The 26,780-nt window shown below is 34.1% G+C and overlaps 1 protein-coding gene across 4 annotated transcripts in view; it reads left to right on the top strand.

Annotated features, from left to right (window-relative positions):
• Positions 1 to 9,163, top strand: part of LOC136030324 (transcription factor dcp-66-like) — an 84,516-nt gene extending 75,353 nt beyond the window's left edge. For 2 of the 4 annotated variants that reach the window (XM_065709227.1, XM_065709225.1), the window contains 2 exons: positions 7,270 to 7,433; positions 8,689 to 9,163. In XM_065709227.1, coding sequence (XP_065565299.1) covers positions 7,270 to 7,433; positions 8,689 to 8,975 — 451 coding nt within the window. In that variant the 3' untranslated portion in view covers positions 8,976 to 9,163. Of the gene's footprint in view, positions 1 to 4,114; positions 5,239 to 7,269; positions 7,434 to 8,688 lie in introns of those variants that run through there. The other 2 variants (XM_065709224.1, XM_065709223.1) reach the window with 1 other exon arrangement.
• Positions 9,164 to 26,780: the final 17,617 nt, after the last annotated feature.

The following is a 26,780-nucleotide window of genomic DNA, read 5'->3' on the forward strand; positions in this document are numbered from 1 at the left end:
CTTGTGCGATTCAAAGTAGTGTTCTCTGTGTGGTTAAAATATGTAATATTATTTAACTGCAGTACAAGTATTACTTGGTAAAAAGTGTGTCCAATTGAAGATGTCTGTCAATATGAAATTTTGGAAATGAAATTAAAATGAAATTTGCTCAAGATACCTTTAACAAGCTGTTTAAACTGAATTTGCTCTTACATCAGTACTTTCTTAAACCACACTCCCTTTTCATTTACAATTCAACTGGACGTATATTAAAACGAGTAAAATTTTACCAGATAATAATAAATTTTAAAGAACTTTAAAATTTTGAAGAATTCTAAATTATTCTATTTTTTTACTGTTTTTAGTATGTTTTCGTTTTAATTGTGCTTACGACAATAAATTTAAACATGTAAACAATTCTAGTAACACTGGAGAAGAAGGTAAATTAGGCTTTGAGGCCAAGGATCTAGTTACATTCTTTAAGCTTTATGCATATATGCATACAAGTTCAAATCGTAGGTGGTATTATTGAATTTTTTCTGTATGGAGAGGAGGGTTAAAAAAAAAAAAAGAAAATGTATATTTCATACCACAATTTTTTATTTTTCTCTTGGACGAATTTCACATTTGAAAAACGTTTATATGGTGGAATTCAAATATTTTGTTTCTTGTTTTTTAATTTTGATTCTTAGCGTCTTACTCTTGTAACTTGTTCAGCCTCATAAAAACTCTGATAGAACAATGAATTGTCAAATTTGCACAAAAATAGCAAATGTGTAACATTTAAGATTGTAAAGCATAAAGTAATAAATGATAACAGGTCGGTATACTTTTGCAGATTGATTACATTACTACTTGTATCGTCACCATAAGGGATTTCCAGTGTTCAAAATTTGACTTCAAATTTAAAATGGTTAGCTAATTTTACCAAAACTGTCTTGCACTTTAATTAAAAACTCTATATTTATTTTTATTTGAGGTCAAATTTAAAAATGAATTTGTAATGTAGAATAAACAAGTACGAAAAAAATCGCAATCTGGAATAAGGTTGTTTTTTTCTTTGTTTTTCTGTATCTCACAACCTTGCTACTATTTGAAACTATCAACGGATTTCCCAATCGTCGTCGCGATTCTCTTACTAATAAAAAGGGAAGGAAAGATTAATTTGTTTAGAGTAGTGTTGTTGAGCTGGTATGTTTTATTCTTTACTCATAAATTGGTACACAAAATCAAAACAAAAATAAAAATAGTTGCTTCTGAAGCACAAGCTTGTTAGGGAACTCATTTCATATATCCACCTAACAAACGCCACTTTTAATTATGAAATGATATAATTCCTCGTTCCAAAATACACACACACACACACAGAAGTTTTTCTTTCCTCCTTTTATTTTCCCTCAAACCAAACCCACAAAAAAAAAATTCTACCAACCGATAAAAGGCTTAAAAAGAAAGATGGATGAGAAGCGATAAGTGTCCAAGTCCTTAATTTGTGCAACAAAGATTTGATTTCTTTTTCTTTCTTATTAACACAGCTCAGAGAAGCTAATACGAAAAGATGTTTTTATACAAGTAGATGCTGAAAAGTCTTCTCTAACTCATTTGCAGAGCCGTGCCTAGGGCTAATGGTGCCCACGACAAAATTTATTATTTCGTTTTCCTCGTGACTCAAATATAAGCAAAAAAAGTCAAATCAAAGTGAAAAATTGGATCAAAGTGTGCAATTCCCCAGCCGCGGGGCTTGTGGCAACTGCTCCCGATGCCCTTCTCTCCAGGAACGGCTCTGTCCATTTGCTTAGCTTAGAACTATCCATCTTAGATATATTCATGCGTAAAGACCGTGATTTTCTTAGATTTTTCTTTTGGTTGTTTTAAAATTAGGATGTTTTTAGAGCAATGTTACATTTTTGTCTGTTTCGCCATGTTGAACTGTTAAAATAAATAAGTAAACTTGTCAGTTTAGTTTGGCAACACTTTTCATCCATAAAAATTCCAACTGGAACAATATGCTGATCCCCGAAGACAATTGCGAAACCTCTTGGTGCCATATTTAGCTTATCGTTTGCTGATTTTTTTACATATCTTTCTTTTAAGTATGACTCTGACTACTACCAAAAACTTTATAACTGCTTATGGAGGTCTTATCCAGTAAAAATGAACAGCCGGTTCTTCTTAGTTTTATTTTCAGGCTTGCATGGGTCTGTAAGTTTCCACTCAACCAATTCAATACACTCACGTTAGTACCTTAAAACGAAAGAAAGTTACACATTTATGTGCAATTTATATATAAATTCTATCTTCTAATTTCTTTCTTCTAAATATTATAAATGACAATTTAATACTGAACGTATCTTAATTTAGTAAGGAGAGTTAAATCCACTTGATAATTTGCAGTTTGTTTTTATTCTGATCTAGCTATTCTAAATTTAAATCCAATCTGAAGTGTTAATGTCATCTGTATGCAATTGATCTCTGTAATAATAACAATGTCTTAAAATAGTTAAAATCGTAAATAGTAAGTAGTATTTTACTTAAAATAGTAAAATAGTTTAATAATAACAATGTCATTTGATAACCCGCCATCTAGAGAAGATAATAGTGGAGTATCGAAAATACGAAGGAATGAAAGAAAAGTCACACATAAATATTAGTAGGCACTCAAATTAAAGCTGGTGCCAATAAAGAATATCATTTGGTTCCCTTCAACCATTGCATTTATACGAATTTTTTGTTCGTATGTGCGCTTATACGAACAGAGTTTATTATATAAACCAAATTTTAATCAGAAGTGAAAAACTGAAAAAATCGAAAATCTAACGGTGTGACGTAGTCGTAACACAGTTAATCCAGTAGAAATTTTACATAAATCCATTTTGACTTTGAAACTAAAAATTATGTTGTTTCCCGAAAATTTTTCCGAAAAAATTTGGAGCCGTTTTCGAGAAAAAAATGCATACATACATATATGCACACAACTATCCTTACTTGTAAAGATACGTCTACTAAGCTTCGAACTACTGATTTTCTTTTTTAAGCCCTTTGAATTGTTGTCATCTCATGTTAAAATATATATAAATATTTTTTGCAATTACTAGTTTTTTGATATTAAATCAATTTAATGTCTTTTCATACAGAAATCTTATCAAAGATATTTGATTATTGACTCTATTGGTCAAATTTGCTAGTCAAAATCTAAAAACTATAGTTTTTCTGGTCAATTCTGTATTCAGTAAGTGAATTTGCTTTAAGACTGTTAATCATACTCGGAATTCATATGAATATGATTCTGTTTGTTCACTAAAGTAAAAAGTGTGGTTCCACTATAATCTAAATTTGTACCTACAAGAGGAGGGTGGGGTGGGGATATGTAGATCGGTCCAAATTATCGCTCGCAAAAAAGCGTCAAATTCTAGTCCAAAATATCTTGCATTTCTATTGGAGAAGAGGGCACTAAGGCCGTGTCCAAGATTGGAACGGAAAAAAAAGGGGGGTTCAACTGCGCAAATGTTATTGTAGGTCGTTATTTAGGAATTTTGTAATCGAGAAACGACTGTTTAATACCATATCCTTATTCTACTGAGTACTTTAAAAAAAAAAAAATCAAAGTTAATGCTTAATCTAAATAAAGTTTATTATTAATCAGCTTTTAGCCTATGCGTAATGAGGTATGCTTTTTTGTGACAAAAACGATAATTATGGGAAAGATTACTCACTAACGCAATAAATGTATGATTAAGAAATAATATTATGTACAAGCTTAAACGGTCCATATTCTCAAGTCAACTTGTTAGTTTTATTTGTTCAGAAGCCGTGAAATAAATCGAAATTTTGATCTAGCGTTGTTTTTTTTTTTTTTTAAATGAATAGATTTAAGCTATAACAAGTTATGCAACAAAAACAAAACTTTCTGATAAATAGATGTAACTCAATAATTTGCAAAATCGCTGAAAGGATGTATATTTATTCTCTAAAATAGACTCATTTAATATAAGAGCGTCAAGGTGTATTTTAAACATTAGATTCTTAATATTTACAGATCAAAACCACCCGGACCGTCTCTGGTTAGCTATAAAAACTATAGGCTTAACAGCTTTTCCCAAGACATGTCTTTTCTATTTATTCGTTCCTTTTTTAGGAAAACGATACAATCAAGACAACACTTCTCGTGTGGAGATTTTAAAGAGCAATCCCCCAGATATTCCAACTCATCAGATCTATTTTTGGGACTTAACAATTGTGAAGTACCAACCACCTGGGAACCAAAATGTAGCCTTGGCTATGCTTCTGTAGAAAGTCGGAGCAAAGAATCCCCAGCCCATACAGAATGTATCTTTTTAAAAGATATACCAAACAAGCAACCTCTAATGCTCTCAGATTTTATCTTTGGCTTATCAGAAAGAGGCTCAACAGAAATACCCGAGGTTATTTGTATGAAAAATTGCAGCAACCAAGAACTTCCAGTTTCAAATAATTCTCTTTTTCATTTTCTACTGCAAACTAAGGAACTAGCAGAAAATAGCGACGATTCATCAGCGACAATCAATTATGGAGAGTCAGATAGCACGACAAATGGGTACCAGAGCACGAAGAAGCTGAGTAAAAGGGTTGAAAGGAAGATGGCTAGATGCTCCGGAAAAGAATATGAAAAAAATACTGGTCAAGTTGTTAGGGCAAGATTAATGGGACCCAACCCTTGTCTTCAAGCTACAAGACGCTGTAGGTCCTGCAAGGATTTTAGTGACGAACAAAGGAAAAAGATATTTGATCAGTACTGGGGCTTATGTGATCCTGGAAAGCAACGAGATTGGCTTCGTGCGCATGCTCATAGTGAACCTGTAGCGGTGCTTACGAAGAACAAGGAAACTAGAAGAAAAAATTCTCTTCATTATTATTTGCCAGATGTCCAAGGTCTGAAACAGAAAGTTTGCTTCAAGTTCTTTTGCGCAACTCTTGATCTTGGAGAATTCGCCGTTCGGAATACCATAAAAAACTACTCTGTCGGAACTATACCTAGAAAAACTAGAAAGAAAGAATAACTAGTTGGCCTACCTCCAGACCGTTACGGATAGAAGTGTGTCCCGTTTGACAAGGATACGCCGATGCAAGATGATAAAGGGCATCAATCGATTTCACCCATGCGTTGATTTTTATATCTAATTCCGGTGTATGCACATTTTAGTTTTTGGACAAACAATGTGCTTTAGAGTGGCAAATTTATGTTGTGAATGCGTTTTCTAATAAACCTCTTTTAAGAAAATACTATTCTGTCCTTATGTTTTTTGCTTACCTAGGCAATAAAATTCTTGTTGAAAAACATTGGAAAGTTTATTTTTAGACAAATTCAGAAGGCTATTGCTCTAAAATAAGATATACTAAAGAGGCGATGGCCTTTATTTTCATAACAGCAAATGTCAGCGGGGTTGTCATTGAGTGATAACTCAATGACAACCGTCTGTTGACAACCATGACAACATCCGTTGACAACAATGACAACAGCTTGTTACGAGCCTAAGTTTCTAAGATGTCTAAAGTTCAGTTTTAGAACATTAGGGAAAATCTATCGTATGACTATAATTCCTTGCTCAATGTGATCACAATATGTGACTTTTATTAAGATAAAGTCACTAGTATCTGCAATTTACATAAGTGTGAATTTTTATTCAGATGGAAAAGGTGTTGACGGGGTCAGTAGTATTGCCACCATCATTTTACTGACTGTAATGAAGACGCACTAGCTAATTTTACGGAATATTATTATTTTATATTAAGCCTTATGTATGTCATTTTGGTATGTTTCACATGCAAAAATAGTTTATTTTTCTTAATTTTTACGCGAGTTTATATAATTTTCTAAGAAAATGTTGAAGTAATATCAGAATTGCGGATCATAAAGTAATGAATCCAGTGATGTAAGTATCTGTTTCCTTTCGGCACAAGTTACGACTTTATGCTTTTTACAAAATTCTCAATTTCACAGGGCTTTTTTTTTTCAGACGGAATTTTGCTCCCTTTGAGGAAATAATATTTTCTTTCAATTCTCCAGCTATCAATTCTCCAGCTACCCGAGAGCAATGGAGATGATGGTTTCAGTCAGAGTTCGCCCAATATAAAAAAAGTATATACATACTGAATAATTAACTAAAAATGACCTAACATTACTTACCCTTTTATGAGGTTAACATTCCTATATAAACATGACCATTATACTAGACTAAGACCATTATTAAGGTCACTAAGAGCCAATGCTGCCAATTCATGGAAATTCAGCAGGCAAGGGGGAAAGATGCACGTTTCAAAATCTAGGGGATTAATTTGTCTCTTTCATTAGAAAAAAAAATAGAAATAGCAAAAAGGGGATTTTCCAATGGAAATACCGCAAAAAAAAAATGTATTTTTTCAATCCAGAGAGTACGTTCCCCCTCACTTCACGTGCCCCCTATTTTAAAGATCTATAAGATATGTCCATTGATTTTTGGTGCATGCATGCATGTTTTGTGGACAGTCCTTTCATGGTGTTTATACCGTTTTTCTCTTCGAATGTAATAATATTTTTGTTTTCTACTCGCTTTTATTAAATATCTCCTATTGTCAACAAATTATGATGGTATTTTAAGCAATAGTCTTAGTCAGGTATCTAACGTGACCAAAATCTATTCTCGTGGCCATGTAGCCATTCTCGAAGAATCAATTTTTAAGCAGTATGTTTGTTTTAAAATGGTTTTTATGGCTTTTGAATCCTGACAAAAAGGCTTATGCCATGCCAAAACGTTCATTTTCCAAAATTTTTGCAAGCAAAAAAGGGTAGATGGTATATTTTGGAAAAATCTCTAAATATTTTGGACAATTAATGAAACAGGCCATTACGGATAAGCTAAGTCTATCCAGTATGTCCAATTTGTATGGATTTGTATGGATCCAATTTGTATGGATAGAACAAGGATATGAATCCTTGTTTAAAACAAAAAAATTTCTAGTCATCTTTGTTTTTACCGCAGCTGGTCTTAGTTCTAATCGTAAATTTTATAATCAGAATCTTTGAATAAATTCCAATTTTACTGTTTTAATGTTTGCATGTGTTTCCTAGAACTGTTTCCAGTGCTTCCATTAGTAACAGTTAATAGAATCGATAGCCGCAATGAATTAAGGGAATCTGAGACTGAAAAAATTATCGATTTTAATCAATATATAAAACCATACCTGGATCGCTTTTTTTATTATGTTACTTAATACCTTTAGCTGTATGTAATTAGCCTCAACATTGCATATATTTATTATCACTGTGTACTACAGGGAGCGAGAGTCTCGAGAAAGAAGTCGAAGCATGATGGATCATCACTTAGGGAGTCCCAATGACTTTAGCAAGCTAGTAGATCCTACGAAAATGTTCAACCATCAGACTATGGCGGCCCTCCAAGCAGCACAGCAGATGATACTCAGAGCCGGTATGGGACTAGGTAAGATAAAGTTTATATGGGCACTATAGAGCCGCAAATTTTTCTCCTACTTTGTTTACGAAAAAAAAAAATAAATATGTTTCTTATGATGTTGATGGCAGTATATATTCAGAAAGTTATAATGAGCATCGCACCAGGGCGATTGTGAAAAAACCAAAAAAACTAAAGGCAAATTGCATGACAAATGTGGAAAACTAAAGCGAGGATAGTAAAAACTTGAATGATTTGTAGTTAGGACGGGCTCAAAGTTTCTCCTACCTGTTACATGCACCTTTTTTGCTATGCTAAGCAAAAAAGCTAAATCTTGTCTTTTATTTTCAAAAAATCGTTTATGGCTGTAATTAAGATATGTGCCTTGTTTTAATAGTATTTTTTACGTTATTTCTAAATAAGAATCCATTTCAGGAAGATGGTTGATGGAAGATTTACAATACCAAAATTATTAATGGCTCCGTAGACCATACTGTCTTTCTAAAATAAACAAACATATTTTTAGAAATTTAGTACTCATGTAAAGTATCCTCTCGCAAGGAGTGACAACGTTTGACATGCATATTGTCATTTTTTCGAGACAGTTTGAACTATGCTGGTCTCCGGCCGTCATGAGATCTGATAAGCTGTTGATAGTTTAGTTATTAGTTAATGCGCTTCGCATGAGGTCAGAGCCAAGGGTGCATCTAGGGTTTGTTGTGGAGAAGGGGCTATTTTTTCGGGGGGGGGGGGGGGTACGAAAAACCTTAAAAAACGCATCAAAAAAATTTTAACGCATTTTGTTACGTTTTTATGATTCGAACAGAAACTTGGTTACCGGGGATTCCGGTACCCCTTCCCCTCCTATAGATGTAGTCTTGGTTAGAGTCCTCCTACTTTGCTGAATCATTTTATTTATTGGAAAGTTCGAGTAAATGGGCTATGATACCTTGCGCCTAATACAAGATTGATGTTTTTTTTCTGTCAATCTGTTAGATTGTATCAATGTATTCTTAACTTTCAGAAAGCGGGACCAGAGATTAGTCTAAAAGTTTCTTTTATTCAAGTTTTTATTCCAAGGTTTAAAAATATTAGATTAAGGTGTCTTTAGAAAATAGATTTAAATTTATATTGCGTTTTTCCTATATTAAGTTTTTTTTCTGAATTTGTATCATCACACTACGCTTTTTATGCTAAACACGACAACATATTAAGCTTAAAATATAAATATTATGTGCACTATGTATTTCATACTTGCTGTTCCATGATTTAGTACTTTTTCCAGGCTCTCCCCAGCAGTTACAAGCTCAGGCAGCCGCTAACCCATTGCTCAATCCTTTCAATCCGCTACTATACCCCTACCAACTTGCATTAGCTGCCAGTGCCGCCCATCAAGTTCAAGGTGCCAAAAGTAGTCATCAACCACAAATGCCAGGTATGAATCCTGCAGCGCTTGCTGAATTACAACGACAAATATTAATGGAAATGATGCCACCATCACTGGGTCATATATCTGGAGGGAATCAACCCAGTACTTCTAGGCAAAGTGGAAAAGATAGACATAGAAAGTGATACAGACCATTCCTAGTTGGAGACTTCAATTAAATAAACCAATTGTGTTGCTCAAATGCTAGAAGATAGAAATACTTAGCAATAATAAAAGAAATTTCCACAGTTTAGTTCTGTAGGAGCTTAATATTACGTTGTAGTCTGTGAATTTTCCTCAATGTGATAAAAAAATAAACATAAGTGAAACTCTGGACTTAGCACGTTTTATAGATTTTGTGCATTTTTATCTTCATTTTCTTCTGGTGAGACTCTTTATTGTTATATTTCTTTGTCTTATATCTTTAATCTCTATTAAGTGGAGATGCAATTTCTATTGTTTTGTACGCCAATTGTAATCAAACGTAAACTTTTCTGGAGTTTTTTGCCAATTACTAGCTTCATTATTAAAGTAGCAAATACTTTGAAAATTGAAATTCATTCTGCTCAGTAAAAATCACCAAAACAACCAAAATAGATCGTGATTCGCAATAAGAGTAGATTCAAGGGTGCAAAAGGGGAAAACATCTCAGGTTTAGGTAAGACATATGCCATGATTGAAAACCATCCCACTTATGAAAGTGGTCCTTTTTCAAAAGGACCACTTTCATAGGTGAAGAGGTTTTTCAGCCAAGATAGGGTCGTATGTTTTTCAAATGCTTGATTCGTGTAAATCTAACTTTAGTTCTTAAGAGAATGAAGCTTTGTATTATAGTCCAAACAATATTAAATAAATTAATACAACAAAGTGATATATTAAATATTTTCCTTATTAATTAAATGATAAAGTAGTTGATATAAAATAATTTATTTTACAAGTATAAAGTAACAATAAAGTAAAGTAATAATAAAGTAATGAAAGTGAAGTAATTTAAATAAATATAAAGTAATATAATATTTTATTAGAAAAAATATGTAAAATAAACTATTTAATTCAATAACGTATTTAATAAATTAATATAATAAAAGTATTAATCGTATAATAAAAGCATCATAGTCACTTACAAGAACTTTTAAAGTTGTCATTTCAGACTAAGCTATGATCATAGAATGCAGCTCCAAAATTAAATCCCTTGGGTTTTTGATACGTTTATGCTATATGAGTAATTTGTTAAGGTATAAAATATAACATGATAAAAAGGTTATTAGCTGAGTCTTTCCTTTTATTAAACATGTTTTAAATTACCTGTGGTTTTTAATGGAAATTGGGAACAAGACAATTCAGAAAACCTCTAAATACCTTGTCGATAGTTTGTGTCCTCAAAATACTTGGTTGCTTAAGAAATACTATTTTTTAAATACTTTGTTGTTTTTTGCTGGAAAAACTATATGAATGTATAAGTTCAAATTTTAATTCATGTTTAAATTGAAGTTTTCAAGTAATTTCAATAAATCAATGTCAATTGTTTCTACTCCTGTCGCCTGCATCGGTCGGTTGTATCCAAAATTTATCACAGCATCATGAGAAAACTTTGGACTGAAAATGTTTTGTCTAAAAAGATGACTTTTTTTATTATTTTTATTGCAATTTTCATTGTGCTAGACTTGAGGCCCTATGTCCGTGAAGACAGAGGTTTGAGTCCCTTTGTCACTGGTTATTTGGTTTGAACAAGAGTCAGTAGAGTGACTCTGTAAGCCCAGCCAAAGTCGACCCAGCTCTAAATGGGTATCTGGAGAAAGCTAGGGAAGGTAAGCAGAAGGGTGAGTGTGAAATCACAAGACGGCTGCGCCCCCTCCCCCCCTATTGCACCTCCTGGCTGAAGGGCCATGAAAGGGAGATTAGAACCGTCAGTAGGGATCGTTACCTTTCCCATTATCTTTTCTTTACCTTTACCTTGCAAGTTTCGGTATGTTGTTTTTCTGCTCCTCTACGGTTTTAATAAATCAACGAAATACGAAATTTTTCCCAATAATCTGTAGCTATGGTTCAGTTCTATCCATCTACCAAATCAAATTTTAAAATTCGGAACCCTGGGGGTTTTATAGATAAAAAATACATCGAAAATTGGTTGTAAGTCGCTGAAAGAAAGGACAATTTTTCTATTTTTAAGCAAGTTTAGGTCTTTCTCTAAGAAAAAGTCCAACTAATATAGTAATTCCGGCTCAATGAATGAACATATTTCAGGCTAGTGAATACATAATACAAGTATCTTGTCCTTTTCAGTGCAAGTTACAGCTGCAGGCTTGTCGCAAAATCACTTGTTTTAGAGGGAACATCCATGTCTGAACCAATTCTATTTATAAAAAAGAAAAGCTATCAGCTAATAATTGGAGCTCGGTTTTAGACATAAACAAGTATTTTTACTGTTAAGAGAACCTAAACAGTTACTTCCCATTGTTGATGCTCCAAGATTATAGATGTTGCATCTTCTATATGAGCCGTTTAGAAGTCAAATTGATTAGGTCTTTAAAACGAAGAATACAAAAAGTGCAAAAATGAGATTCGATTTTAATGTGCTAATAGTTTGATGAAAATGAGACCAGGAATTGTGTGTTTTTTTTTTTTTTTTTTTACTTCTGATTTCGTGCGTTGAGATTTTGCTAAAGTGCAATTTTGTATGAAGTTTGTCATGGTTTAAAGAGAACCTATTTAGCACTTTATTATTAGTAGTAGTATTATTTTCTCTCATTAGTAATTAAGTCTATGAATTTTCCTTGTGAAACTTCACAATTATGAGATCTATCAGCTGCGTGGATGCTAAAGCCTAAAAAAAAGGACTTGAATGAATTTTGACTTCCGAACGAATCGTAATTAAACTATAAGATTCATTCACTTGAATGTATGTTTAAATAATACTTTAAATGACTTCTGATAACAAAAATTCTTATTTAAGATCTTAGGTTGTTATGACTAACTTTTTTTTATTATGTTTGCTTATGTTCTGACTTGTGTAAAAGTACTTAATGTGGTTTGAAATTTTTGTAATTTAATCACACTTTCCCTTGATTTGTAATTAAGTGATTTGGGACAATGTTCTGAAGAAGAACAGGGAGAACATTGTTCTCTCTGTTCTTCAATAGATGAAAAGAGACCCTCAGAAGAGTTGTTTTAGTGAGATAGGAGGTGATTTCATGCCAAGGTTTAATCCCTCCTCCTTTTCTACATCATGGTGCTGGGGGAAATGGCATACCTGGGTGATTCAGCTGATAAATTCGTTTTATGAACCATTTTTAGAATCTATTTTGTGCTAATGTGGAAAATCGCTGTGCTAATTTGTCTCACACCAGGATGGTGAATTCTCACAAACTTGTAAAATTTGTGTACCAAGCAAATCGAACCTCAAAGAATAAATTTAAAGTCCGAACTAGGTTGTGGGGAGGCGTTTGAATCTCTTATGTCTGCTCCTTCTCTAATTGCAAGTCAATTCAGTTTCGCGTTATTATTGTGTACTTCTCGTAAATTCCCCATTACCCGAAAGGAAAAAACAAGGGATACTTGTCCCAAGATTATGGTTTCCCTTTGCACCCCTCCACCATGGAATAGTATCCCCGCCTTCTATCATGGCATTAAGTTGTCTGAGTCCAAAACACTTGCAAACACTCATCATTTAAATAAAAACAGAGGAAACACACACAAGATACTTTTAACGCACTTTCATGGTACATATGGTCAACAGGGTTAAATCATTTCAATAATAAGGAGTTGTGTTTAAAGGTAGTCTCATAATTTCAATCAGTTGAGAGGACAAACAAAAAATATGACCAATAAAGTTTTATTTTCTTTTTGTCGTATTGTCATTTTTTTAATTTAGGAGTGCAAAATCTGTTTGAACGTAATAAAAAGAAGTATTATCTTTATTTCAGCAGCTGTTTCAATACGTTCTTTTATGATTTTGTTTGAGTCCGCTTTGAGAGGGCGTTATTTCATTTAAAATTTGTTCGAAGAAGAGAATATATTTTTTTTCAAAAGCAGAAGTGCATTAATAATAACAGTACGCTTTAATAAATGTTTTAAAGAAAGAACAAAGAAAAAGAATGAGAAGGGAGGGGGCAGTAGTGGGCAACAGAAGATGCTTTTTCAAACTTGCGAGATCATAGTTACACCCAGGACTGACTAATAAGTAAGGTTCATAAGCATAAGTTCAGTTTAGTACTGGAGAAGGGGAAGGGGTGCTGAAGTTAGATGTTGACTTTCAAAAAATCAATGGCGTAAATATTCATAAGGAATTCTAAATTAGAGTGATGAAATGACTTTACATTTCTATTTTTCCAAAATGATCTTACTCTCAAAATCCCTGTGGCTATGCCAATAGGGAGGATCGCTTTTTCGCGGATAACATCATTCACTAAATGTAGTGTTTGAAGTTTCTGGTGGAACCAAAAGACAAAAATATAGCATTCTTGCTATTTTCTATTCTACTTTTTCTGTAACGGATTTTTCTTATTTATATAGATTATTTTCTTAAGATAAGTCTGACTACGTTCATAATCCGGTAGTCTGAGGAATAGCTTTACTGTAGGTAATTGGACTTTCGTATAATATTCGTCTGACTAAACCCTAAGACCTCTTGTCCACAGGTATCTGTTTTCCGTTAGTTGTCGTGAGTGGTCCCTCCAAATTCAATTATATAAGAAAGGGCTTTGTTCCATGCTTCATCACCGCAGTTAGTAGCATATTGTCCAGATTACCCGCCACATATTTTCGATAAAACTGCCTGTTTTCATTTTGGTCGTAATTAAATTAGTGAATAGGAACCTAGAATGATGGAACTGACCAATAAAAACCTTGTCTCTTTGAAGTGACTCCACCTTGACAACAAATTGTAAGATTGTTCATAGCATGCAGTTGCGACTGTAAGGTACACTAGGAACAGGTTTCGCGGACAACGTAGAGAAATATATATTGGTTCAGTCCGTTCGATTGGCGTTTGGAAGAAAGGTCGCAGTAGGCATTGGGTTCTTGAGGGAATGCATGGCCAATATAAAAAAGTTTTTATTTATTTACTTTAGGTGTATATTTTATTTTTGTATTTATTTACCATTTTTTACTTTGGGGGCTTTTAGTCTGATGGGATATTTATTGTTAAACTCTGAACCTACTCTTATTTCACATTAAGATAAGATAAAAAGATTTCTTTGATTTTTAGAGAAGTAACCCAACCTACCCATCTTAAAACTAGTTGATCTTGTCCTAATCTAATTTCCTGGAAGAATCTTAATTTAGTAACAACCATTGTTATTGGGGGACATGAATCATCATACGGTCCATTCTTACCTTTTAAAGGATGAAAAAAAAAAAAAAAAATAAGTGGTGTACAAATCTAACAAAATATTTTGTGGTATTTTCAGCTTTTGTTCTAAATCATATGTACTCTGTAGTCCGGACACTGCAAAATTAGTTTTTAAACAGTTACGCTGTTCTCTCTTAAATAATTTACTTTTGAAGCTGAAAAATTACCCAGAAATGGGCAGAACAAACACAAATATTGAAAAATCCTTGCGAGGATTGCAAATTTTTTGGGCCTGATTATACCCGCAAGTATACCCAGATTTTTGTTTACTGTGACCTAACCTGTGGGCAAGTTGGACTTAGGTTAGTTGTCGCTACTGTAAAATACTTTGACAAAGTTTTTTTTTTTTTTTTTTTTGTCTGCCAATTTTATCCAGTAAGCAATGCTTTCAATTTAATAACGAACATTAATGTTCAATACCACTAAACAAAAGAAATATATTCTGCTGCCTTTATTGAGACTGTTTTATCGTTTGATGTAACGTACTCTCTGCCCCCTTGACCTTGCGTAACAGTATTATCGCATAGTAGGCCAAATGTCTGTACAGTAACTAATCGATGGTTAGGGTTTTCTTTAATACCTTACTTGACGCATTTTTTTTGTGAGATCTCATCTGGATTTGATGATATTTTAAAGTGAGTTATGTGATTGTTTTTACAGTGATTAATTGAAGAAATAAATGATTCGTATCTGACTCTTCAGCTTATTTAAAATAAATAAGTTCTAGAACTTTTGTCTGTTTCCGCAGTAATTCTTTCCTCATTTTAGCCGTTCTCTAAGCATGCTCTATCTCTAAGAATTAGGGATCTTTAGGGGGCAACGATGCACCGAGTACGGGCAGAGTGATAAACACAGACAAAAAGTATATGTATTACTTACATTTTGTCTGTGGTAATAAATAGTGAATAGAGTTTGATCTGTACTATGTTAAATTTTACTGTCGTATTAAACACTGTCTTTTCAACACACAAATGAAGAGGACATCTATTCCCTTTTTTCCTTTGTATTGTGTGTCAGCACGCTTAATTTAATTCTTAAATTTGTGGGGTTTTGTTTGTTTGTTTTTTTCAAGAAAGGTCTGTCAAAATAGAAGTTTATAACTCAAATTTATCTAAAACAATTTTGATTTTAGGAATAATCATATTTTATTTTAGAATTGGTATTTGACGAATTTAGAAACTAATAGTTGTTTGCTAATATATTCTTTAGTCACACTCTTTGTAACCAAACTCCACAAGTGCATTTGTATATTTTTGTGCTGATAGGGGAGGGTAGAGAAAACTGAACTAGGAAGGCTTGCTCTACCAAAAAACAAGAGTAAACTCGCTTGTTAATATCTTAAAGCGGCTAATGTATTTTCTGGTGTCGGGCACTGCCCCCTCTTTCCTGCGTTAGCTATATACAGATAAAAATCGTAAACTCATGCCCAAATTAGGATTTTTTTTTCAGATCATTTAAAATAATTATCAAAACTTCGCCGGGAAACTTTTCGTTTTAATCATTGTATTTCATCCTTATTTTGCAGTTTCTAGGCTATTACATAGATATAGAACCTGTTTGAGTCCTAGAAAGCCTATTATATTTCTTATGAGTCCTCGCCTCCCTCATAGGTCATTAATACCTACCTTTTTGGTGATAACCAACGGTTCTCAATGGGAGAAAGTTTATGCTGCCCTCCTCTACCAGAAGACTGAGAATACACACAAGTACAAAACTGTCTAGTCTTCGAAAAAAAATGTATAACAATTGTCTCAAAATCCTTTTTTCTTAACGGGACCCTCCACCGTCCTGGAAAATATTCCAGACGTGAGTGTTCTAGGTTATAGCTCTTACTGTCTTGCTGTCACTAAGCTGAAAGTGAGACAATCCCCTTAAATAATCAGCTTTCACAAATAATTCGTGGCTTTGTATATGCAAAAAATACTTCTACTATTACTACTAACTCGTCGCAGCACTAATTCGCCTGCTGTTTACATAATCATGAACGATCTTCTTTCGTCCCACACTACTCAAAGAAGAGATATCAAAACTAGGAGATATTCTTGTGGGCATACAGGCAGCTTCCCAGATGAAGTTGTGCGTGATTTTTCTTCGGCCAGTTTCGTGAGAAAATGGTCTAAAACTTTTTTTCCATCAACTAGGATTCGATATCTTTTGTTTAGCCCAGGTACTTGACTTTGAAGGTTATTATCACTTAAGATCATAAGACTAGAAGATTTGGAACGTATAAAACCAGAACCTTAAGTTTCCTCTCCTATCAGCTTTAGAATAACATGCATAGATCACTTGGCCAAATGGGTCCCTATGCAGGAAGCAAATTGAAAACTAATTTAAGCTCTACGATTTGTGGTCGCCAAAAATGGTCCCAAAATTGTTTTCGTCCTAGATAGGTTTGTAACTTTCATGACATGTGGAAAGGGCCTGGTAAACATCAAGGAAAAAAAAAATACCTCAAAGATCGGTTGTTATATTACAGCGGGAACTGGACAAATAAGTTTTGTATTCTCAGATTAGCTTAGGTTTACAGGTCATGCTGACGGAGACCTCAAAGAAGGTAAAAGCTATTGGATAAAAATTGTTGTACTAATGAAAACGTAAAAAAGGCAAAACATTAATTTATTCCTATGGGTATGTGACTATGGACCAACAGGACCCTCACGTGAACAGTAAATTTTCACAGGGCTTTTTCTTATACAGGCTTCACGGCTCCATCATAAGTGATGAAATACCGCTAGCACTGGTAATTACCACGCTATTTACTTTTAGGGTGTCTATTATACCTTTTAATGAACACCTCAAGAGAAGGATTTGCCGGGATTACCCCTACTGGGAGGCCGTCGATAGATTATCGAGCGAAACTTGTCTTCAAGTATTCTTGGCGGGGTGTGCCCTACACAAGGTAGTCATGTTGAGTTGATTGCAAAGTCTATTTTATCTGGAACGAGTTTTGATACCTCCTGAGATGGAGAGTAATGCATGTATTTGTGGACCGCCGGCATTGAAGCCTCGTCAAATCGATCCTGGATTGACTGCAGAGCTTCAGAATCACAGTTGCTTTAAATTGCTGCGCGAACTGCTCGGTCTTGGACACGTTGAAAAGGAGTAATGTGGCTAATTGGGGCTCCAGCAAAGAGAAAACATGCATGTTTCATGTCTGATCTAATATGACGTGAATAGTGTCAAAATGGACTCGTCAGAGGGGAGGTTTTTGTATCTTAGGGTGATTTCAAGTTTCCGGAAGCAGGAGAATCACAATTTGCTGAGGTGTTCAGACCACAGGAGGTCCAACGAGAAATGAACTCCAAGAAGGCGTAGTGTATCAACTATTGCTATTGCTTCTCCTTTGAAAATGAAAGTGGGATAATCCTTCACACTCTGTGCCTTCGAAGTCCTAAATTTTTTTTGGTCGGCCTCCTTACGGGGATTTCTCGGATCTTCGTCTTTCACGATGGAGATCTTTCGATGGTCATCAGCAAAGTGGTGTGATTTTTTTCACTAGGCTATCCCCGTGATTACTTATGAACACCAGGAAAAGAGTCGGTCTAAGGATACTTCGTTGGGATACTCCAGCTAAAACCGGGCATTCTTTTGAAATAAAGTTGTCAAGGACGGTCCTTGTTAATCGCTGGCGAAGGAAACCAGCAAACACCTAAAATAGACGACCATCAACTCCATAGCCTTTTAATCTGCATAGAATGCCCCCGTGCCATACACTATCAAAGGCTTTTGCAATGTTAAAGCAGAGAAGGCGAATTTCATGTCACTAAGAAATGAACTCGACCCCCTCTTGGTACTGCGCAATTAGACAGTCTAACGTAGACTGTTTTCTACGAAAACCATATTGTGTATCAGCCAACAAGGTTTGGCTCAAGGTACTAACAAAGGGTCTTGTTAATGATACTCTCATAAACTTTTCCTATAGAGGGCAGGAGACTGATTGGCCGATAATAACCTACATTATTAGGGTCACCATCCTCCTTAGGGACATGGATTGAATTAGCAACTTTCCAGGCTTTCGGATTTTTTTTGCTGCAAAGGAAATTTGAAACAGAGAGGCGGGAGGACCATCGACTTCAGGGGCACAGCTTTTGAGGATGATATTGGATATCATATCAGGCACTGAAGATTTGGTGACACCCAGTTGAGGGAGCATTCGAAAAACCTTGCTACTGGTTGTACTCACACCAGTGCTTTTCACGTCTATTCGTTGTGGAAAGGGGGGAGGGGGTCGAATGCTATCAAGCTGAGAGACCTCTTCAAAAGATTTTGCAAGAGCATCCGCCTTTTTCTGGCCAGAATGTATCATCTCCCCATTTCGCGACTGTTAGCCCGAAATATTCAATTATATTTACGCTAATCTGCTTTAAAACGTCGGACCGTGTAGACAACTCAACTAAATTTTAGGAAAAGACATTCAACAATTGAACTTCACTTGAACAAACAAACAGTTATTACAAATTATGTAACATAAGAATCCTTTTTAACGGTATGGTGAATTGACATACCTACACATTTGAGCATATCTACAGGAAGGGGGAACAGCATAGCTTCGGATTCGGCCCTGTCGAAGACCAAAAGATAGACAGATTTACAGTACACGTGAATAACAGTCCCTGTAAATTATGATTCTAAATTTTGCTTTTAAGCAGAAAAACTGAAGGACAGCACAAAAATTCCTAAATTGACCGATAATAAAACCCATGTACATTAAAAATGAACAGGAATTATTATAACGTTTTTCAAAAATAAAGTTTTTCTTCGAAAAGTAAACAGTAAGATCCAAACCTAGGACGAGCATAAATAAAATCATATAACGATTCAAATTTGAAACCATCAGAGCCTACTATGAAATAATAAAGTAAACACTCAAACCAACAAAAATTAAGATGAGTAATCAAATCAAAAATAAAAGGCACTCTATCGATGAAAATCAGCCCCATTTTTTACCACTCCTATTGGTAAAATAGGAGTGGCATACCAGTTGCCTCTCTGAGATTGTGAAAAATACTTTTTTCATATTTTCCTTTAAAAGTCGAAAAACATCCCCCTCCCCTTCCCATTGATTTTGAGATATACCTTTTTTGTATCATCATAAAAAAATCGAGAAAAAAGCAGAACTACCAGCATAAAAAGTATTTTCAGTATAAAATTTTTTTTTTTTAGAAATATCCTTTCCCTCCCCCCCCTCCTTATATGCTCTGACCGTCCTTAGAAGGCTCAATTTCATATAATTCAAGTGCACTAAGGATTACCGCCCGGATCATCCGTTCGCTTTTTTTTTTTAGTTGACTTGGTTGTTCGTTTTAAATTTTTTCGCTATAGGCTTAATTTACTCTTTTTATTTTAATTTCTGGTCGTTTTGAGTTTCATTTAATCATTGATAATAATTTTTGTTCGTGTTAAGCTTGAATCATTGAATCACTTTGTTTCTGTTCCTCTTTAGTTCTTATGGCTGAAGAGTTCATAGTTCTTATGACTGTGGCTCTTTACTTTTCTTCAAAAATCTCCTTTTTGAAATACTTTTTTTTAATTAATCCTTAAAAAATGTCGATTTTGCTGTCTTAAAAGCTCATGAATAAAAAATCAATCCAACCAGAATTTTTCCTTATGTCCGTTACGCCAGATTATGAAAAATAAAGAAGAAAAAGAAAACAAACTAAAATGTAAAAACTGGGAATTGCATAAATATTTCGAAATATTTTGACAATAGATTAAAGTAATTCGAAAACCTTAAAACAAATACTTAAAATTTTGAGGTTTATTATAAATTTTTGAGCTTTAGCAAGCTTGGCACGTAAAGAGGAATTTTTAGAAATAGATCTTAAAATGACAGAAGAAACAGCCGAGGAAGCTGCTCAAATAGTTAATTCAAAGAGAAATTTTAGTATAAATCCTACAATGGCAGAAGAAACAGCCGAGGAAGCTGCTCAAAGGGTTAATGACAAAAGACTTGCGGCTAAAGAAAGCAAAACCACGCAGTTAGATGAAGACCAACCTGGATAATGTTATAGAATGAACATTAACAAATTGAAAAACATTGAAAAAGATAGAATGTTACCAAATCCTACAATGGCAGAAGAAACAGCCGAGGAAGCTGCTCGAAGAGTTAATGCCAAAAGGCTTGTGGCTAAAGAACGCGAAACCGCGCAGTTAGATGAAGACCAACCTGGACAACGAGAGTCAAAACTGAAAATGATAGTGATGATGATTGGGTTTGGGATTTTGACTTAGATAAGGTCATCAAAGCCTACCAGATTTTAGTTAAAAAAACAAAGGTTCGGCGATATCTATTTACGTCTGAAAAATAAAGAAGAAAAAGAAAACTGAAACTAAAAATGTAAAAAATGGGAATTGCATAAATATTTCAAAATATTTTGACAATAGATTAAAGTAATTCGAAAACCTTAAAACAGATATTTAAATTTTTGATAAATTTATCATAAATTGTTGAGCTTTAGCATGCTTGGCACGTGAAGATTTTTCCAACTGTCAATGCTAGAATGAACATTGACCGACAGACCGACAGAATTTGCGATTGCTATATGTCACTTGGTTAATACCAAGTGCCATAAAAAGGTAAAAAACTAAAAAGAAAAAAAAAGCTAAAAAAACTAATAAAGCTGCAAAACTAAAAGAGCTGCAAAACTAAAAAAAGAAAAACTAAAAAAGAAACCATATATATATATATATATATATATATATATATATACATATATATATATATATATATATATATATATATATATATATATATATATATATATATATATATATATATATATATATATATATATATATATATATATATATATATATATATATATATATATATATATATATACTAGCTGCTGGGGTGGCGCTTCGCGCCACCCCAACACCTAGTTGGTGGGGGCGCTTCGCGCCCCCCTCCAAGCCCCCCCCCCCGCGTGCGTAAGTCGTTACGCGCCATATTAGTTACGCGCCATTGTAGTTGTGTCCCTATGTCCCACCTGTGAATATATATATATATATATATATATATATTATATATATATATATATATATATATATATATATATATATATATATATATATATTTATTGATTTTATAGGCTATATAAAATCAATAATTCCACATCTTTTGTGGAAAAGATGATATATATAAATATATATATATATATATATATATATATATATATTTTCTTTTTAGTTTTTTTGTAGTTTTTACCTTTTTTAGTTTTTTTCTTCTTTTGTATTAATGCTAAAGCCAAGGTTCAAACCTGGAGCCTCTCGGACCTAGAACCTGAAACATAACGCTTTACCAACTCAGCTACCTCGGCGTGAATACATTCGTTTTGAGCAGCTTCCTCGGGTGTTGCCATTGTAGGTTCTTCAGTCATTTTGCAATTAGAAATTTCTCTTTCAACGGTCTTCTTACAATTAAAAATTTGTCTTTGAACGATATTCTTAAATACCTGTGTCCTGGTCGTCATTTATATTGCCTGTGTCCCGGTATCCCAGTCTGTAATTTCTCCTTGAGTGTCCCGGTCGTTATTTATATTCCCTCTGTCCCGGTCGTCATTTGTGTCCCGGTCTGTAATTTCTCTTTGAGTGTTTTTTCTTTTTAGTATTTTTCAGTTTTTTACATTTTATCTTTTTTCAGTTTTCTTTTTCTTCTTTATTTTTCAGCTTCACTATGAAATACATATCGCCGAACCTTTGGTTTTTTAACTAAAATCTGGTAGGCATTGATGACCTTATCCAAGTCAAGATCCCAAACCCAATCATCATCGCTATCATTTTCAGTTTTGATATGTTTTGACTCTCGCTGTCCAGGTGGATCTTCATCTAACTGTGCGGTTTTGCGTTCTTTAGCCTCAAGCCTGTTTCCTTGCTGTTCTTTTGATTCCTCGGCACGCTTTCTTTCTGACTTTCTCTATCAGCAGCAAGTTTTTTGGCATAGATATATATATATATATATATATATATATATATATATATATATATATATATATATATATATATATATATATATATATATATATATATATATATATATATATATATATATGTTTTTAACTACGTAAAACTTGCGAATATACAACATTCTTTGCTGTCCCATCGTCTGTGCATATAAATAGATTGTCAGGTTTACCGACTCTTGAACATGCAACGCATAATGGTCCATGGGAAAACAATCCGTATTCAGATCTATACCTCATGATTCTATTGATTGCCCTTGAGCTTTGTTGATGGTGATTGCTAATCGACCATTTCCTTTGTTGCCGTCGTCATTTATATATCCCCCTGTGCCCCCCGGCGTCCCCGTTGTAGTTGTGTCCCTGTGTCCGGGTCGTCATTTATATTCCCTGTGTCCCCGTCGTCATTTGTGTCATCAGTTTCGCCTATAAAGAATATTATCTCGAGGTAAGAACTGATCACCGACCACAACGATTGCCACTTTGTTGATAGTTGCGTATCAGGAGGCATCAATTCGATTGCTGTTTTTAAGCAGAAGCACTAAATTATTATTTTTGTGGAAAAGATGATATATATAAATATATATATATATATTTTCTTTTTAGTTTTTTTGTAGTTTTTACCTTTTTTAGTTTTTTTTTCTTCTTTTGTATTAATGCTAAAGCCAAGGTTCAAACCTGGAGCCTCTCGGAACTAGAACCTGAAACATAACGCTTTACCAACTCAGCTACTTCGGCGTGAATACATTCGTTTTGAGCAGCTTCCTCGGGTGTTGCCATTGTTGTCCTGGTCGTCATTTATATTGCCTGTGTCCCGGTCGTCATTTGTGTCCCGGTATCCCAGTCTGTAATTTCTCCTTGAGTGTCCCGGTCGTTATTTATATTCCCTCTGTCCCGGTCGTCATTTGTGTCCCGGTCTGTAATTTCTCTTTGAGTGTTTTTTCTTTTTAGTATTTTTTGGTTTACCGACCCCCGAACATGCAACGCACAATTGTCCATGGGAAAAACAATCAGTATTAAGATCTATACCACATTTTTCTAATGATTGACCTTGAGCTGGTGATTGCAAATGCTAATCGAATTGGGAATTGCAATCTTTTAAATTGAAAAGGCAGATCCGTTGGAATCATGGGAATGCGAGGAATAAGAACAGCCTCACTCTCAAAAGGCCCTATCAAGATTGTGGCCTCTATTAGGTTTTCCATTGTTTTTTTTTACGGCAAGTCGCGTGCCATTGCAAAGCTTTGGTGGGTTGATATTTCTTAAAAGTATTATTGGTACGCCTATTTTTAGTTGTAGCACGTGTGGTGGAAACCCTGAAAGATCTATGGAATTTAAAAATTCAGATGGATAATTAACCGCTTCATTTGGTTCCAAAACTGTGTCGACTGACTTGTAAAGGACTGCCTGGTCTCGAATCTTGGTCAAAACAATATTGTTGATTTCGTGGACGTCTATATTTTTGGGTGCGAGAATCGCTCTTTCACTTAGCCATTTATTATTTTTATAATTTTTTAGAATATTCGGAAATACTTTTTCAATCAATTCATTTTTGGACGTCACTAAATTACAGAAATCAGCAGGTAGTTGTATACGTCCTGAAATTTAGTCTATCGTATCATAAATGTCTTTTTGTTCCGATGTTAACTTGGAAATGTTATTTTGTACATACGACAATAGATCATTCGTACTGTAACTTTTTTCACGATCCAATTCTACACATGTCGAAACAGCAGCGATACGGTTTGGTGAAGGCATTCCCAAATCTTGAAGAGGTTTGTTTGCCATACGTACGCACAAATCTTCTATAATAACTAAAGTGTAGTTATAAATTTCTGATGTAAAATCAAAAGTCATATCTGACGTCTCTAACTGTTTTCGATGGAGTATATCTTCGGACATTTTTGACTTATATTTTTCCCATAACTCTATAGGAGCTGATGGAGAGCAAGTTGTTAAAATGATGCCAAACAATGCACGAATTTGACTTGGAGTTGACGTTTCGCACTAATGGGGAATATGGAACAACCCACTGGTTATCTACTTCGATGGTGGTACCGTTGCCATTGTAGGTTCTTCAGTCATTTTACAATTAGAAATTTCTCTTTCAACGGTCTTCTTACAATTAAAAATTTGTCTTTGAACGATATTCTTAAATACCTGTGTCCTGGTCGTCATTTATATTCCCTGTGTCCCGGTCGTCATTTGTGTCCCGGTATCCCAGTCTGTAATTTCTCTTTGAGTGTCCCGGTCGTTATTTATATTCCCTCTGTCCCGGTCGTCATTTGTGTCCCAGTCTGTAATTTCTCTTTGAGTGTTTTTTCTTTTTAGTATTTTTTAGTTTTTTACATTTTTTCTTTTTTCAGTTTTCTTTTTCTTCTTTATTTTTCAGCTTCACTATGAAATATATATCGCCGAACCTTTGTTTTTTAACTAAAATCTGGTAGGCATTGATGACCTTATCCGAGTCAAAATCCCAAACCCAATCATCATCGCTATCATTTTCAGTTTTGATATGTTTTGACTCTCGCTGTCCAGGTGGATCTTCATCTAACTGCGCGGTTTTGCGTTCTTTAGCCTCAAGCCTGTTTCCTTGCTGTTCTTTTGATTCCTCGGCACGCTTTCTTTTCTGACTTTCTCTATCAGCAGCAAGTTTTTTGGCATAGACTCTTTGAGCATCTTCATCGGCTTTTGCCATTGTAAGTTCATCAGTCATTTTAAACTTAAACATTAATAGATTTCTACGTGAACATATATGTCTTAAATATCTTTAATGACGTCACCGTCATAGCAAAAATGACGACAACTAACTTCATGACGTCAGCCGAAACAGAAACATGACGTCACCTGATCCACAGACAGACACAGACAGACAACTTATTTATATATATATATATATATATATATATATATATATATATATATATATATATATATATATATATATATATATACCTAGACACCCATACACCTAGCTGTTGGGGGCACTTTGCGCCCCCCCCCAAGCCCCCCCGCTCGCGTAAGTCGTTACGCGCCATATTAGTTACGCGCCATTGTAGTTGTGTCCCTATGTCCCACCTGTGAATATAGATATATATATATATATATATATATATATATATATATATATATATATATATATATATATATATATATATATATATATATATATATATATATATATATATATATATATATATATATATATATATATATATATATATATATATATATATGTTTTTAACTACGTAAAACTTGTGAATATACAACATTCTTTGCTGTCCCATTGTCTGTGCATATAAATAGATTGTGAGGTTTACCGACTCTTGAACATGAAACATATAATGGTCCATGGGAAAACATTCCGTATTCAGATCTATGTCAGTACAATGGCAACACCCGAGGAAGCTGCTCAAAACGAATGTATTCACGCCGAAGTAGCTGAGTTGGTAAAGCGTTATGTTTCAGGTTCTAGGTCCGAGAGGCTCCAGGTTTGAACCTTGGCTTTAGCATTAATACAAAAGAAGAAAAAAACTAAAAAAGGTAAAAACTACGAAAAAACTAAAAAGAAAATATATATATATATTTATATATATCATCTTTTCCACAAAAATAATAATTTAGTGCTTCTGCTTAAAAACAGCAATCGAATTGATGCCTCCTGATACGCAACTATCAACAAAGTGGCAATCGTTGTGGTCGGTGATCAGTTCTTACCTCGAGATAATATTCTTTATAGGCGAAACAATCAGTTGACAAGAATTGCTTAAACTCATCGATGCTACGATGCCCTACAATATCCTGACGAATATAAATGACGCCCGGGACACTCAAATAGAAATCACAGACTGGGACACCGGGACACAAATGACGACGGGGACACAGGGAATATAAATGACGACCCGGACACAGGGACACAATTACAACGGGGACGCCGGGGGGCACAGGGGGATATATAAATGACGACGGCAACAAAGGAAATGGTCGATTAGCAATCACCATCAACAAAGCTCAAGGGCAATCAATAGAATCATGAGGTATAGATCTGAATACGGATTGTTTTCCCATGGACCATTATGCGTTGCATGTTCAAGAGTCGGTAAACCTGACAATCTATTTATATGCACAGACGATGGGACAGCAAAGAATGTTGTATATTCGCAAGTTTTACGTAGTTAAAAACATATATATATATATATATATATATATATATATATATATATATATATATATATATATATATATATATATATATATATATCTATATATATAAAAATAAGTTGTCTGTCTGTCTGTCTGTGGATCAGGTGACGTCATGTTTCTTTGTTGACTGACGTCATGAAATAAGTAAGAAAAGAAAGCGCTCCGAGGAATCACAAGAACAGCAAGAAAACAGGCTTGCGGCTAAAGAACGCAAAACCGCGCAGTTAGATGAAAATCCACCTGGACAGCGAGAGTCAAAACATATCAAAACTGAAAATGATAGCGATGATGATTGGGTTTGGGATTTTGACTTGGATAAGGTCATCAATGCCTACCAGATTTAAGTTAAAAAAACAAAGGATCGTCGATATATACTTCATAGTGACGCTGAAAAATAAAGAAGAAAAAGAAAACTGAAAAAAGAAAAAAGGTAAAAAACT

This window comes from Artemia franciscana, chromosome 8 (assembly GCF_032884065.1).
Source record: "Artemia franciscana chromosome 8, ASM3288406v1, whole genome shotgun sequence".
NCBI lineage: Eukaryota > Metazoa > Arthropoda > Branchiopoda > Anostraca > Artemiidae > Artemia > Artemia franciscana.